Source organism: Aythya marila (assembly GCF_965140915.1).
Source record: "Aythya marila genome assembly, chromosome: 3".
NCBI classification, from domain to species: domain Eukaryota; kingdom Metazoa; phylum Chordata; class Aves; order Anseriformes; family Anatidae; genus Aythya; species Aythya marila.
The window spans coordinates 19,798,250-19,811,828 of record NC_139044.1 but is presented as its reverse complement, the minus strand read 5'-3'; the positions used below and the strand labels follow the sequence as shown (position 1 = coordinate 19,811,828).

At 36.3% G+C, this 13,579-nt stretch overlaps 1 protein-coding gene across 1 annotated transcript in view; it reads left to right on the top strand.

Moving 5' to 3' along the window:
• USH2A (usherin) overlaps window positions 1-13,579 on the top strand; it is a gene marked incomplete at its 3' end in the record, with an annotated part of 395,140 nt that overhangs the window by 29,476 nt on the left and 352,085 nt on the right. The window contains exons 3-7 of the mRNA XM_082757605.1: window positions 5,530-5,665; window positions 6,669-6,732; window positions 9,359-9,653; window positions 10,987-11,171; window positions 13,342-13,563. Coding sequence (XP_082613731.1) covers window positions 5,530-5,665; window positions 6,669-6,732; window positions 9,359-9,653; window positions 10,987-11,171; window positions 13,342-13,563 — 902 coding nt within the window. The remainder of the gene's footprint in view (window positions 1-5,529; window positions 5,666-6,668; window positions 6,733-9,358; window positions 9,654-10,986; window positions 11,172-13,341; window positions 13,564-13,579) is intronic.

Genomic DNA, 13,579 nt, shown 5'->3' with positions numbered 1-13,579 from the left:
TTGTGATTGCTAGAATCTATGATGAATAGGAGTAAAAAGAATGTATATTTAACCAGTAGAAAAGATTAATGTTGTCTTGAAATAACTCCCTTTAATTTATCTGAAATATTTTAATAAATCTTTCCCATGCAATTAAATATTAGAATAGGAAAAATAACCTGAAGGGAAACGTGCTTATTAAAAAACAGGTATGTCTTTGAAACATATAATCATAAATTCTAAAACATTCAGAGAAGAGACTAACACATCTGTTGGTTTTATGTCAATTAGTTCAGTGGAGTCTTAATATCTGGTTAGTGATCTTGAGCTCTGCTATATTTAGGTAGTTTTTGTTATTGAACAATGGAACATAAAGGTTTCTTTTTCACATCTTTCTATCTTATTTATTAGAAATAATTTTGCAAAAGGTATGTGAGTAGTATTAATATAAAGACTTATTCTTAATGGAAAAATTTTACTGATGCAAAAAAAAAAAACAAAAAACAAAAAACAAACAAACAAAAAAACACAACATAGTATCCACTGAAGTAGAATTCATTGAACTTCATTTATTTTAGCTGAAATGATGCAATTCAGTACTACGTAGATGAGACTAAGTTGGTCTCAGATGTCTTTATATATATGTGTAATGGTTTTTGATGTTTTGATGACAAGATGATGTGTGCGAAGAAAAAGTGTATGTTTTTTTAAATGTACTAGGTGTCACACGTGAATGTTGTTATGTAATATAAGCGTGTTATTACTTAAAAGCCAGAACTGTGTAGACTTGGAGTCTTAGAATTCCCACAAATTGGCTTTGGCTTGGAAAGTGAAAAAAATAAAAATAAAATATATATATAAAAAATCAATATTACTTTTTCTTCTACTTGAGACCCCAAATTTCTTTTGTCTCCATGCTAATAAAGGATACTAGGATTCTTCTCCTCTCTCCCCCCCCCTAAGTATATTAAGTATTTTGTGTTGAAATACTTTTTTATCATTACACCTGTAGGTAACCCTACAGTTCAGAGCTTAAAAAAAAAAAGAGAGAAATAAAAATCATATTCTTCAATCTAAACACTGTGTGCCTTTGGGAACTACCACTTTTTGCATTCAAGGAACAGCAACACAAATAGATGCAAAAGAAATCCATGGAAAGTTGCTAAATATGTAGGAATGATGTCTGGCTGAACTCTTTGAGCTGCCAGTGATTTGAGAGTATTTCAAAGAGTATTCAGGAGCAGTATTATATGTGCTTACCATGCTCCTGTATGTTCCCCTGTTTCTGCTTTTTTCCATAGCTAGTCCCTTAGCTAGTACAACTCCTATGAAGTTAAATGTGGAATTTGGTTGTGGTGCTTCTTTTTTTCCCCACAGAAGTTGCTGCAATACATGTATAACAGAAGTTTCTATTAGCAATCAATACATGAAAATATTGCTTTTTAAAGTTATTGTTTTTATGATTACTTTGCTTGATTCAAATGAAGTAGCAAAATTCATGGTAAATTCCATTATTTTGCTTTCATGAGTAGGGACTGAGTAGTACAGATGTTCAAGTGAGAAAATGAATAGTTGTAGTACCTTTGTTGTTCATACCTCAATTTATAAGCGGTAGCTTGACCTTCCGTGTGTCTCCCATTCTGCACCGCAGTGACCCATCAGGTAGGAAATTTTTCCTAGGTAGACAGTGATTGGATTTGGTATTTTTATTTGGGAGGAAGTGGTTTGGATTGGCTCTAAAGGGCAATTGACTTGTGACAGGACCGTAAGAACTTCATTTTGGATGCACTAAATTAACTTGCCTTTTGCCTTATTGGCTCAGTACCTCTCATCTTTGAAGCTCTTCTGGATCATGACAAGAATGCTCTTAGAGGAAAGATTGTGAGTATCTTTCACCATCTCAGTTCACCATCAAATGAATTTTCCATTGCTTGAAGTTGCTATTGGGCTTTGCATTGGCAGCAGCTAATGCAGTCGCTGAGTGAATTTATCTTAGTGACTAATCCATGCCACCTCCCTGTGAGGTGATTTGCTAAGTATTTGACAGATGGGGAGGCACAAGGGGGAGAGATGGTTTCAGAGCTGGGATTAGGGCTCTGATGTTCCAGGCTTCCAGTCCTGTGCTCTGCAGGCTACCCTTTCCTACCTCTCTTCTCACTCTCCTGGGCCAAATTACTATAGAATTTTATTTATGAAGACAATAGGGGAATAATCCTGTCCCCTCTGTCAGATACCAGTAAAATTCATCTTTTATTTCTGTGGTATTGTGCACAATTTAATGCTAATGGTCAGGAGACCTTAAACAACCACATCAAACAGCCGATTCGGTGCCAGCCTTCCTTCTTATTTAGCTTAGACCAAACTGACACCAAACTTTGAGACATTGCACTCCTCCCACAGTGGAGAGCCACTGGGATTTTTTTTTTATCCCACACATGGTTTCCCTCCTACGTTTTCCTCCCATGTCAGATATTCATACCCCCTTTAATAACCAGCAGGGGGATCATTACATTGAGCTACTGCCAAATGCATAATGACTGCTGCCTTTGCCTTACACAGTCACTGCACTACTGATATCCAATTCAGCATTGTAAAGTGCTTAGGGCTACCTTGGGGATGTGCTATATTAAACCCAACTATTCTAAATCCTATTTAATATAAAGAGATTGTTGATGGGGGAGGGGGAAGGGAGATTTAAAATTGTCGTTAATCACCTATTTTCAACAAGTAAAAATACCTGATCGTTTAGGGTCCAATTCTGTCACTCTTAAGCCGTAAATAGTCCTGCTGATTTTAATAGGGGTACATGAAGGCAAGCGGTCTGCTTACTGCTGGGGGAAGCAGAATGGGGCCCTACAGAAGCTGCAGCTGAGGTGCTAAGCTTGCAATGAGCTGTTGGGCATGAGCGAGCCCATTTCTGAATTCCTCTTACAAATGTTTTACAGTGAAAACAGGAAATCGGAAACATGCTTCATATCTGACTAAAAATAAGGGTACTCTTAAACTTGTAAAAGACAACATTTTTATTTGAATGATATGACAGAGCTGCCACAGGAGTGTTACCTGCTATAAAGAAAGCTTAAGAATTATTACCTTTATTAGACCAGTGACACTGAGCTTTAGCCATACATTTCTAACTTCTGTCCCTCTACAGAGACAATTTTCTTTTCTTAAATAAACTGTCATGCTAGTGTTAATATATTGTTGGCTCCCTCATACTCTGAGAATACTGCTGATATAAAACATGTATATGTTAGATTGGTAATAGTATCTTTAGTGTAGCTGACTAGAACAAATGTGTTTCCCTCATGGCTGTGCTAATGTGATAAAGGAAAATTGGCTGTTCATCAGCTTTCGGCTGGGTAAAGACAGTAGAGATGGAACCACATTCTTTTTTATGCATTAATACCACTGAGAACTTTTCACTAGTTATATTTCATGTGCGGGCATGTTGTGCAAAGATGTTGTAAAACATGAGATAATGCTACAAATAACAAAGTAGAAAAGCCTGTATCTTTTATGATGATAACAGTCAAACACCAAATGACAGTAACAGGCTGTAAAAAATGTGATGCAAAATAAAATGCAATGTAACCACCATATACTTAGGCTCTTGCAAATAGGGCATCAGATGTTTAGAGGGTTTTGAATTAAAATTAAATAAAAAAGTGTTGTATTTAGGTCATTGATGTGTCAACAGAAAGGATAATTTAAAATGGAGAGAGATGTATTTTGAGTGGTGAAACTCATATGCAATAACTTTTGGAACAAATCTCAATGCTTAGTAATTATGATAATAGCCTTCAAATTTCCATCAGTGGAAGGACAATAAATTTTTCTGTCTTATTTTGGGTAATATGGACTGAATGTGGAAACAGCAATAAAGCTCAGCATGCATGTATATGTTTGAAAGTGCAGTTTAAGGAGAAAAAATCATTGTACAATTTGGTGTGAAACTAAAGGGGGGACAAAAAAAAACAAACACAAAGAAGAAACCCCATCAAATTTCATATTTTCTTTCTTAAAATACTGATAGACTCGTGTTGCCCGAGGCACTGATGATGATCATCTGAGCTGAGATTTATAGATAATTGTGTCTGTTTATCTTGGTCTGAAATTTGAAACACTTTATTGGTGGAATAGCATTTTGAGTGCTTATATTGTGGTTTTCAAACTGATTTTTTTTCAGGTTCTGGCTTTTCTTTTTGAAACAGATTATTCTGGTTTGTAAACCTTCTGTTTGTCCTCACATGTCTATTGTTCTTATTGGAAATGATTATTTCAGGTTTATCTTGATTTGATTAGAGTGGGTATCAAGACAGACTAAAGCGCTCTAGGTTTAGTTGACCTCCATAGACACGATTCACCAGGCATCTATATCTGCAAAATGGAACAGGCATTCTGTAAATTGGCTAAAACAAAGCAATTCTTCAAAATCTGAAGGTTACCAAGCTATCAGGTGAAATAAGCCTTATGCAAGCTAAATATTTTTAAAATCATGTAATTTGAATTTTGAAAATAAATTGCTTTCTGAAATGAGATAAAGTTTAAGTGAACTATTCAGTAGAGTTCAAAAGTTTTGAATAAATTGAAGGTAGCTTCAGTAACTAACTTCATTAATGCGAGGCCAACTACAGCCACGATTACTCCAATTTTCATCTTATCCTTGTATTTTTAAAAATTAAATTATTGAATTCCATAAAATGTAAGGCTGAAGGGCACTTCTATATTATTAAACTTTGTCCAGTTTTATGTAACATAAACATGGATTTTTAATGAAACAAACAAATAAACAAACAAAAACTTTGTAAAAGCTCAGCATTGTGTGACTTTGTGGAGCTGGGAGAATGCCATAAAGTATTTCTATGAACATTCTCTCAAATTTAAAATGAAGTGGCAGGAAAGAGAATGCTTGCAGAAAAGAATACCCTGGAGTGCCAACTGAGCACATATTCCTAGCCAATGGTTCCCTTGAAGTAAGGGAATTTCCCACTGGGTGTAAAGCAGATGTAGCCAGTTCCTATACCATTCCCTTCAGCTCTTGTAAGAAGAAGCATGCCAGGGACAGCGAGGCATTTTGGAGGGGTGTTCGAAGCCTGGCTGAGATGTGCTGCATTTGGTTATCCTGAGTATGGTAGATGGTCCCTTCAGGCCTGTATGAGCTGATGTGTATGAGAAGAGCTCTGACAGCTATAACATGTGCCCATGGCCTGAAGTGGTGAAGTAGCTGTAACCAGTCTTGTACCTTGTGGAACAGAGGTCTCTTTTTTTCTCTCTTCCTCCTCCCTGCCAGATCACTGTGCTGTAGATTCTTTGATTTAACCACTGTAGAAATTTTATAATCTATGCATCTGAATAATGATCTTATTAATTGGATTGCTAATGGGTGGACAGAAAGGAGGTAACTACTTCCAGTAGGCACCACAGGTAAAGGTATGCTGCCAAGTAGGTTGAAGTAATCTTAATGGTTAATCAAGGATAGATACATGTACTGAAATCTAAAGGATTGCATAACGAAGCATATATTTGCCCATTTTGTTGATTCTATAGGTGCATCACAGCAGAATTAGTTTCTTTTTGAATGGCTGGGAAGATGACAGCACACCTTTTGATTCAAGGATTCTTGTGGGACCAGTAGCAGATGGTAATGCTGATGGTACACTGCAAATTGGACAAAGCTTCACAGGTAAATCTCATACTATTTTAGTGGAATGCTCTGGAACTATTTCAGAACATGATGTTACTGCATATAGGTAGGTTTTTCTGCTTTGTCTAACACACCGGTCCCTAAAGTGACACATTCTATTAATTTACTATCACAGCTTTTCTGAGTAAATAGATTAAACTATTTCAGAGTGGGATTGTCCATGGCCACTAGACTACATTCCTGTTCAGAGTCAGGAATAGAGATGTTTTAGATTCTTCATGTTCTTCAGTTTCATCAATGCTAATGTAAACCACTAGCAGAATGAGAACTGCTCAGCCTCTAGTGATGGTTGATAGCATTATTCTTCATCAACATCTAGAATTTTATATGTGCTACAGTATGACATGATAACTACAGAACAGCTTCAGGATGTTTTCTTGCTCTCCACAAATTCTTGGCTCTGCAAATGTAAGAACTCTTCAGGAATGTGCAGAATTTGAAGCAAACTCCTAAATATAACTATATGTCACTTAAACAACTTTATTGTGCTTTTGGGCAAGAAAGTCATTCTGTGTCCCATTTCTTAATGCTTGTATTTGGAAATGTATTTTGTTAGGATTTTGATTCTGAATACCCAACAACTAATAAATGTATAAAGAGAGGAGTACTTTAAAATGCTTTTTATCTTTATTGTATAAATTGATAGGTACAGTTGTACCTACTGTATCTCTTCTCTAATTAGAGGTGGCACATGGACTGGCTCATTACTTCTGTCTAATGAGCCGATCCTTGTGCCACCTCTCTAATCAGAAAAGAGATAGGTACAAAATGTTCTTATAAAGTTATTATAAATCATTCTTTTTTATCAAAAAATTAAGTCACTGCCCTCTATAGCTTTGTCCAGATCCAAGATGGTTTCATTCAGGAGGAGTAATTGTGCAAGAGAGATCTCTGTGTGCTGAATTAAAGGTGCTTTCATGCAATGCAAAGCTGCCTTTTGTTCAACAGGATTTGATTATTTACTTGCAGTATATTTTCTTAGGTTTAGAGCAATTTGTTGGAAGAATGCAAGACTTTCGATTTTACCCAGTGGCACTTTCAAACAGGTAAAAAAAAAAAAAAAAAAAAAAAAAAAAAAACACCTTTCTTTCTTTCTTTTTTTTTAAATATATATATATATAAAAGAAGTGTGATAACAAGAGAGAATAAATGACAGTATGCTTACTTCCCTTAGTATGGTGCTTTTCATAAATCTCCTTTAAGTGATTGCTTCTGATGATCTAGTTTACTGGACATCATTTCAAGCCTGCTTTTTAGTCTAAAAAGTCTTGAGTTAAAATAATTTTTAACATTTTGCTTTTGAAATGTTGCTTAAGCATATGTAGTGAAACTCAGTATTAAATGTATGCTTACCTTGCTGCCGTTGTCCCTGTTACAACCTGACTTAGCAGATGTTCTAGCAGAGACTAGATCTAGTTGTTAGATTTCAATAAGCATTCTGGTGTTATCAACTCAACGTAATTCTGACATTATAATGTGTTCTTAGATCTGTTAAATGAGACTTGTCAAGCTTCCCCAGAGCTTCATGTAAGCTGTGGGCAATTTCGTCCATAAAGTACTTCAGACAGGGTGCCCCTTGTATTGCTTTATTCTCCAAAAGAAGGAATAAAGCCTGCTATGTTCCCAGCTGGGCAGCATCCTTATGTCCTTGGCTTCTGGACAGTTGTCTCAAATTGTTTAGCCCCTACAGCAAGGCTTACTGGTAAGCAGACCTCTCTGTCATGGGTTTCAGTGAGAATCTGCAGTTGTTTGTCAAGTGCAGTCTTTATTCCCACCTTCTCAGAAGCACTCAAATGCCTCAGTCTCAGGGGAGAGGAAGGGAGGAGAGATGGCCAGCCCCGTTTACACCAGTCTAAAACTAGTAATTCAAAGGAAGAAGAGGACAGGCAATCCAGCTAGTCAACATGATGGTTTAGTGGCTGACAGCTTGGCTTCTGTGTTTAGTGATTCCTTTCCTCTAGCTTTCTCATGGTATCAGACATCCATGCATGGTATTCTTGACACCCTCCCTGCCCCCCAAGCCCCTATCCCAAGAGGCTATTGTCTTAATTCTTCATTGCTTTCTATATTAGATTGTTCCCATAAGCCTCCAATGACTTTGCCAGCTCAGCCCATGCAGCCCTGGGCCAATTGCTTTGACATCCTCCATCCCTGAGGCCAAATTACAGTTGCCACTACAATTTCTGTTGCCCTCCAGCCTCCCTTCCTAGTGTGTTACACAGAGATGTTACCTTTGTTATCCAACTCATGCTGGATTAATCTAGTCAATTCAAGCTGGCCAGAAAAAGTCAGGTCCTATTAGTCTGTGTGGTGCTTCTGGGTAGGCTAAGCTCAGCGACGCTCATGAATGCAGGCCTTACGGCTACTTAATGATAGTCTTTCAATAAGATGTAGAGCAGTTTGCTAGGAGCTCACATGTCTGCAGGACATTGCAATGAGCTGATCTCCTGTGAATTTAAAGTATTAATACAAATCTGAATTCCAAATTGCACAAAAATCTTGTTGGTTGTATATTCTTTCAGAGCAACACTTGTCAAATCCATTGAACTACAATTTAAGTCAGTGAAATGAATACAGTTTAAAAATTGAAAGATAAGGTATTTTACAGTGTTAAGAGCTAGTGATGACTTTGTTGATGCAGTTTTATATCTGCAAGTAACTTGGTTCAAAATGTTTATGTGGGATAAACTGTGAATGCAAGTCCTACTTGCATATGAATTAATTTAAGTTTATGGCTGTCTGAAAGATCCTGTTACTTTGTATTTATAGCTTAATGAGTATATAAAATTATGTTCCTCCTGGAAAACAGGGACATGGGAAAATTAGTAATTCTTATTTTAAAAATTTCATACCTTCTGGGCTCACACCAGAACCTTTTACACCAGAGATGAGCAGATCAAGGTTTAGCTAACCACCAGCCCATGTCATTCATCTGTTCATCTGCCTGTCTGCCTATCTACCTACCTATTTTTTTGGATAGCTGGTGTCAATGGGAACTGAAGTTATTTAATTGCTTTGATATAGGCTGTAAGAAGCTACTAGAATGATCCCAGACTGGGTTAGTCAAATCAGTGGACATGTGTATTAGAGTTGCTAAAAGGGAAGATATTTTTATCTGTGTTGTCTATTGTGTAGTTTGATACTTCTCAAGCTGGTCTTTCTGGAGGGTTTGAGGGAGAACATTTAATTCATCTGTGGTTGTGCCTCATAATATGCCAATACTATGGTTATACTTCAGAATGGTGTCCAAATCAGTGAGTGGAATCAGACATGATGCCATAATAAGATATTGATAAGAGTTTTTCACATTTTTTCTCTGTGCATCTAGGGCTGGATTAATTCTATCTATCTTTAGATATCCTAGGAAGGAACTTTTTTTCCCTCATCTCTGTATGTCCGTGGATCTCCATATAATGTGGTCTGGAGCAATGAAAACAAGTCAGAGCACTTCTTCACACCTGTGAAGATGCCTGCTGCTTGCCATTGATTAAGTAGGGACCCTGGGTGGCCTGATTCCTAGATGATTGCCCCATTTATGTGAGATGAAACCAGGCCTTAGGGCTTCTAGAGTAATCTAAGTTGAATTTTCTTTAATCTATGAGCCTTGAGGCACAAAGTGGCACTTGTCATTTTTTATCATGTATGTAATTGCTTTTTTATATGCCGTGACAGAGACATTTTGGAAGTATTCTCTGGAAAATTTCCTCATCTGCATACCCAATCTGAGTGCCGCTGTCCTGGAAGTCATCCCCGGGTACACCCCTTGATACAGAGGTACTGCATCCCTAATGGTGCAGATGATACTACTAATGACAGAGTGCTGAGGCTGGATGCAGAAGCCCATCCTCTGTATTACATCAATGATGATGACATTGGGACCACCTGGATTTCATCTGTGTTTGCTAATACTGTAGGTCTAGATCGTGGTGTTTCTATCACAATAGACTTACAAAATGGACAGTATCAGGTAATGAGAAGATTGCATTTGCTATTTATTAAATTCAAACTAGGAAGATATTTCTTATATACTTTAAAATTTGGGGGAAATTCAGATCTTATGCTTTAAGATGCATAAGATGTCCCCATTAAGGGGACAGGAAGAAAACTTCCATTATCAGCAGGAAGTAATGCATTATAATTATTGTTATGGAGTCTTTTTTTTGATGTGCCTTGTCTGTTCCAAGCAGTAATCTGGATTAGGTATAACAGAGTGAATATATGTATGAAGACACCAATATTTAGAAATTGGTTGCTGTCTTTTAACTTGACTTTTGTAAATTTCAGCTTCAATTTTAATATCTATTAAAATATTAGATGCACATTGTATGAGTTCTGATAGGAAGCTGACTGAAGTCACATGGAATTTAAAAAAATCTGTGTCACACTAACATATCATAAGGGGTCTCTTGTGTGGGTGTTCCTGAGGTGGTGTTTTAGCCACTTGAGCAATATGGGAGGAGATTCCTAAAGATGCTACATTGCAACCTAACACTTCACTATGCTGCTGATGGCAAACATCAGGTAGTCTTGGAAGGAGGCACTCATCGGTAGTGGAGCTGGATTCACAGTAAGATCTCTACTGACTTGCCATGTATTTTGACAGAAAGGAGTCAAGTTCATGCTTCAGTTACTAGTAATGCTTATTCTACCTAGCTTTTTTTTTTTTTTTTTTTTTTTTTTTCCTTATTTGTCATTAATGTGGAGAAGGTAAAGAATATGATGGCAGGTTTTGGCTGCACAAAGACCATTATTTAAAAGCCAGTTCAGATATATGTGAAATTTTAAAACTGGCTTATTTGACACATACAAATTTCTACATAAGCAGTATACTTGAAGAAGTCTTCCTCAGCACAACACAGGTATCAGATTGGATTCCAAGCTGAAAATAGGAAGATTGCTTTAAAAAATAAAAATAAAAAATACGTTTAATCAAACAGCTCATCAAATGTTTGCCAATACAAGGCTATGCTCTTCATTTTTGCCAAAATCAATATTACAGTAACAAATCATGGACTTGGCTTTGTAGTACAATTTCAAATGGTCTTCAAGAAAAAATGAAGAATTTTGACGCAACAGCTCAGTTGCTCTTTAATAATGTCTGAGAGATCAAAGAACTTGTTTAACAACAAAAAGGTTTGTGTTTGTGTTTAATTTGGAATGCATGGACTGAAATATTTGTTCTTTTTCCGTAAGTGGTAAAACAGACTATATTGTCACGTTGAAATAAAAATTAGTGTTTATATTCTCATTGTTTTACAACACAGTCATTAATATCAGCTCATAAATTTATCTTCTTGTAGGTGTTCTACATTGTACTGCAGTTCTTTAGCCCACACCCTGAAGCAATAAGAATTCAAAGGAAAAAAAGAGATGATCTAAAGTGGGAAGATTGGCAATATTTTGCTAAAAACTGTAGTATTTTTGGAATGGATAATAATGGATCTCTGGAAAAACCAGACTCCGTCAATTGTCTCCAGCTTCCTAGGTATGAGTGGGTATTATCTGCGTAATACAGATGCTTTGAACAGGTAACATCCTGACACAATTCATTTCCATGTCCGACTGAGATAGAATCTTTTAATTTGGTATAATCATTTATTATAGGCTGCTAGGGATAATAAAAGATTCCAAATCTGACCTTTCAATTGAAGATCACCAAAAGGTCATCTGTCACTTTTATCAGATTTCAGACATTGAGGAACGTGACACAGTTGACTGTCTTATTTTTGAGTTAGATTTCTGAAATTTTGTATGCTTGTGTTTTGTGGGACTATTATTGTCAGTAGAATTACAGAACACTGAGATAAAGAGTGAAGGAAGGTACTGATATAACAGATTGGTTGTAACTATCTAGTGAATATGAATGTATTCCTTCTGATGTCTGAGTATGCAAGTTGGACTGGAGCTTAGGACAGAAGGCAAGCTTAAGAACAAAATCCAGTCATTCAACCTTACTACTAATCAAGCAAAACACATGAGAAATGGGTTGAAAGATGTATCTTTAAGCTTCATAATCGTTCTAAGCAAGAACCAAAATAAAATCTGGGGGAAGGTCCAAGAAAAATCGTTACATTTCAGAAACATGTTGCAAGCCTTTTTACTAGACAACATGTGCAAATTTAAAATTAAATGTTTATAACATATATACTTAACATTTATACATAAATGCATTTATAACACTTATACACAAATATAGGAGATAACACATATAGTACATAACTAATATATATAGCTTTGCACACACGTGCAAACATATATATATATTTAAATCCATACCACTACAGATATTCAAATGTGTCATCTCTTGCCCGATTTCAGGTGTCAGTCAGTATTAGGCTTGTTTGGTACTCGGCTGGAAATCAGTCAGAAAATACAGTACCAGGTGCTGTAGGCGTTTTGCTTTTTTGCTGTTTCACTTCTGCTGCCTTCCTAAGACTTTTCAAGTGTCAGCATCTTTGTCTGTTCTCCAGGAGTTCAGTATTCTGAGGAGAGGAGCATTAGGTCATCTGAGTTACACCAGTTTTCAGAAAGGAAACTTTAAGCTTTATTGCTGATCTTTGGAGCAGAGGATAGAGAAGAAGGGAAATCTTTTAAGTAAGCCAGTCATTCTTTGATAAATAACCCAAATTATGTGTTTTGCCCTATTCAGTCCAGAAGTATGTGTATTTATATTTTCTAAAAAGAAGAGTTAATTAAGAACTGTTTCCATAAATGTTTTATGAGTGACATTGTTTCTCCCCTTCAATCATGCTGTAAATGATGATAGGAAGTGATATGAATGAATGATTTTGGGTTCGTCTGATGTGCAGAAAACGTAGTTTAAAAGATAAACATCACCTGCAAATGGTGAGTATTCAGTGTACTCAAAGAGGAGTTACTGTTGCAATAACGTTCCATGTCTGTTCCCACCTCACCCTGTAAGTGCCCAGATAGGTGTCCAAGTTCTGTCCTAGTTTTAGACACAAGTGTGCTTGTATCCTTCAGGGCAGAACTCCTTTAGATGGCACAGAGGGCAAGTGACTTTGGCTTTGAAATCCTTGCCATGGCTCAAAGGTTCATAGTTTTCTGACCACATTAGATAGTGCCTCATGGGCATTTTTATAATCTTGAGGAAATGACAGTGATTAAGGTTTGTATTTCTACACCTTGTACCATGTCTGTAAGTCACTGCAATACCTCAAAGTATAACCGTTTCTGTATGTTTTTAATGTGTTTAGCAGATAAATAATTAACAATGTGGACATGTTAATTATGTTACTCATCTGAATGAATTCCTTATGTAGTTCAAGCATAGCTCATGTTTTTTTGAGACAATTTTTTTTTTTTTTAATTTAGTGTAAAAGTCACTTTATCACTTGCACTTTATTCATATTTTGAAGTTGCCTTTTAGAGGCTTTACCTTCACTTGGAAACTTAGAGTCTGGAGAACAGAATGGCAGTTTGAGGAAAACATACACGTAGAGGGCATTTCCTTTCCCCTGCTTGAATTCTAGAAACCAGACTAGAAATCAACTCGCATAAGAATTTTCCTCAGAAAAATAAATAATTATTATAGCATGGAGACCATCTCTGAGAAAGCAGATACTGAGGGATGGAATCTGTAAAATACATGAAATTTTGATTTTCATTTGTTTTCCTCTTTGTTATTTAAACAGATTTACACCATACTCCCGTGGTAATCTAACCTTCAGTGTTCTTACTCCGGAACCAAATCACCGACCCGGTTATAATGATTTTTACAATACTCCATCTCTCCAAGAATTTGTAAAAGCTACACAAGTGAGGATTCATCTCCATGGCCAGTATCATACTAATGAGTCTTGGGTAAATTTTAGGCACAGATACTATGGAGTTAACGAAATTACAGTCAGTGGAAGGTAGGTGTTACTATAA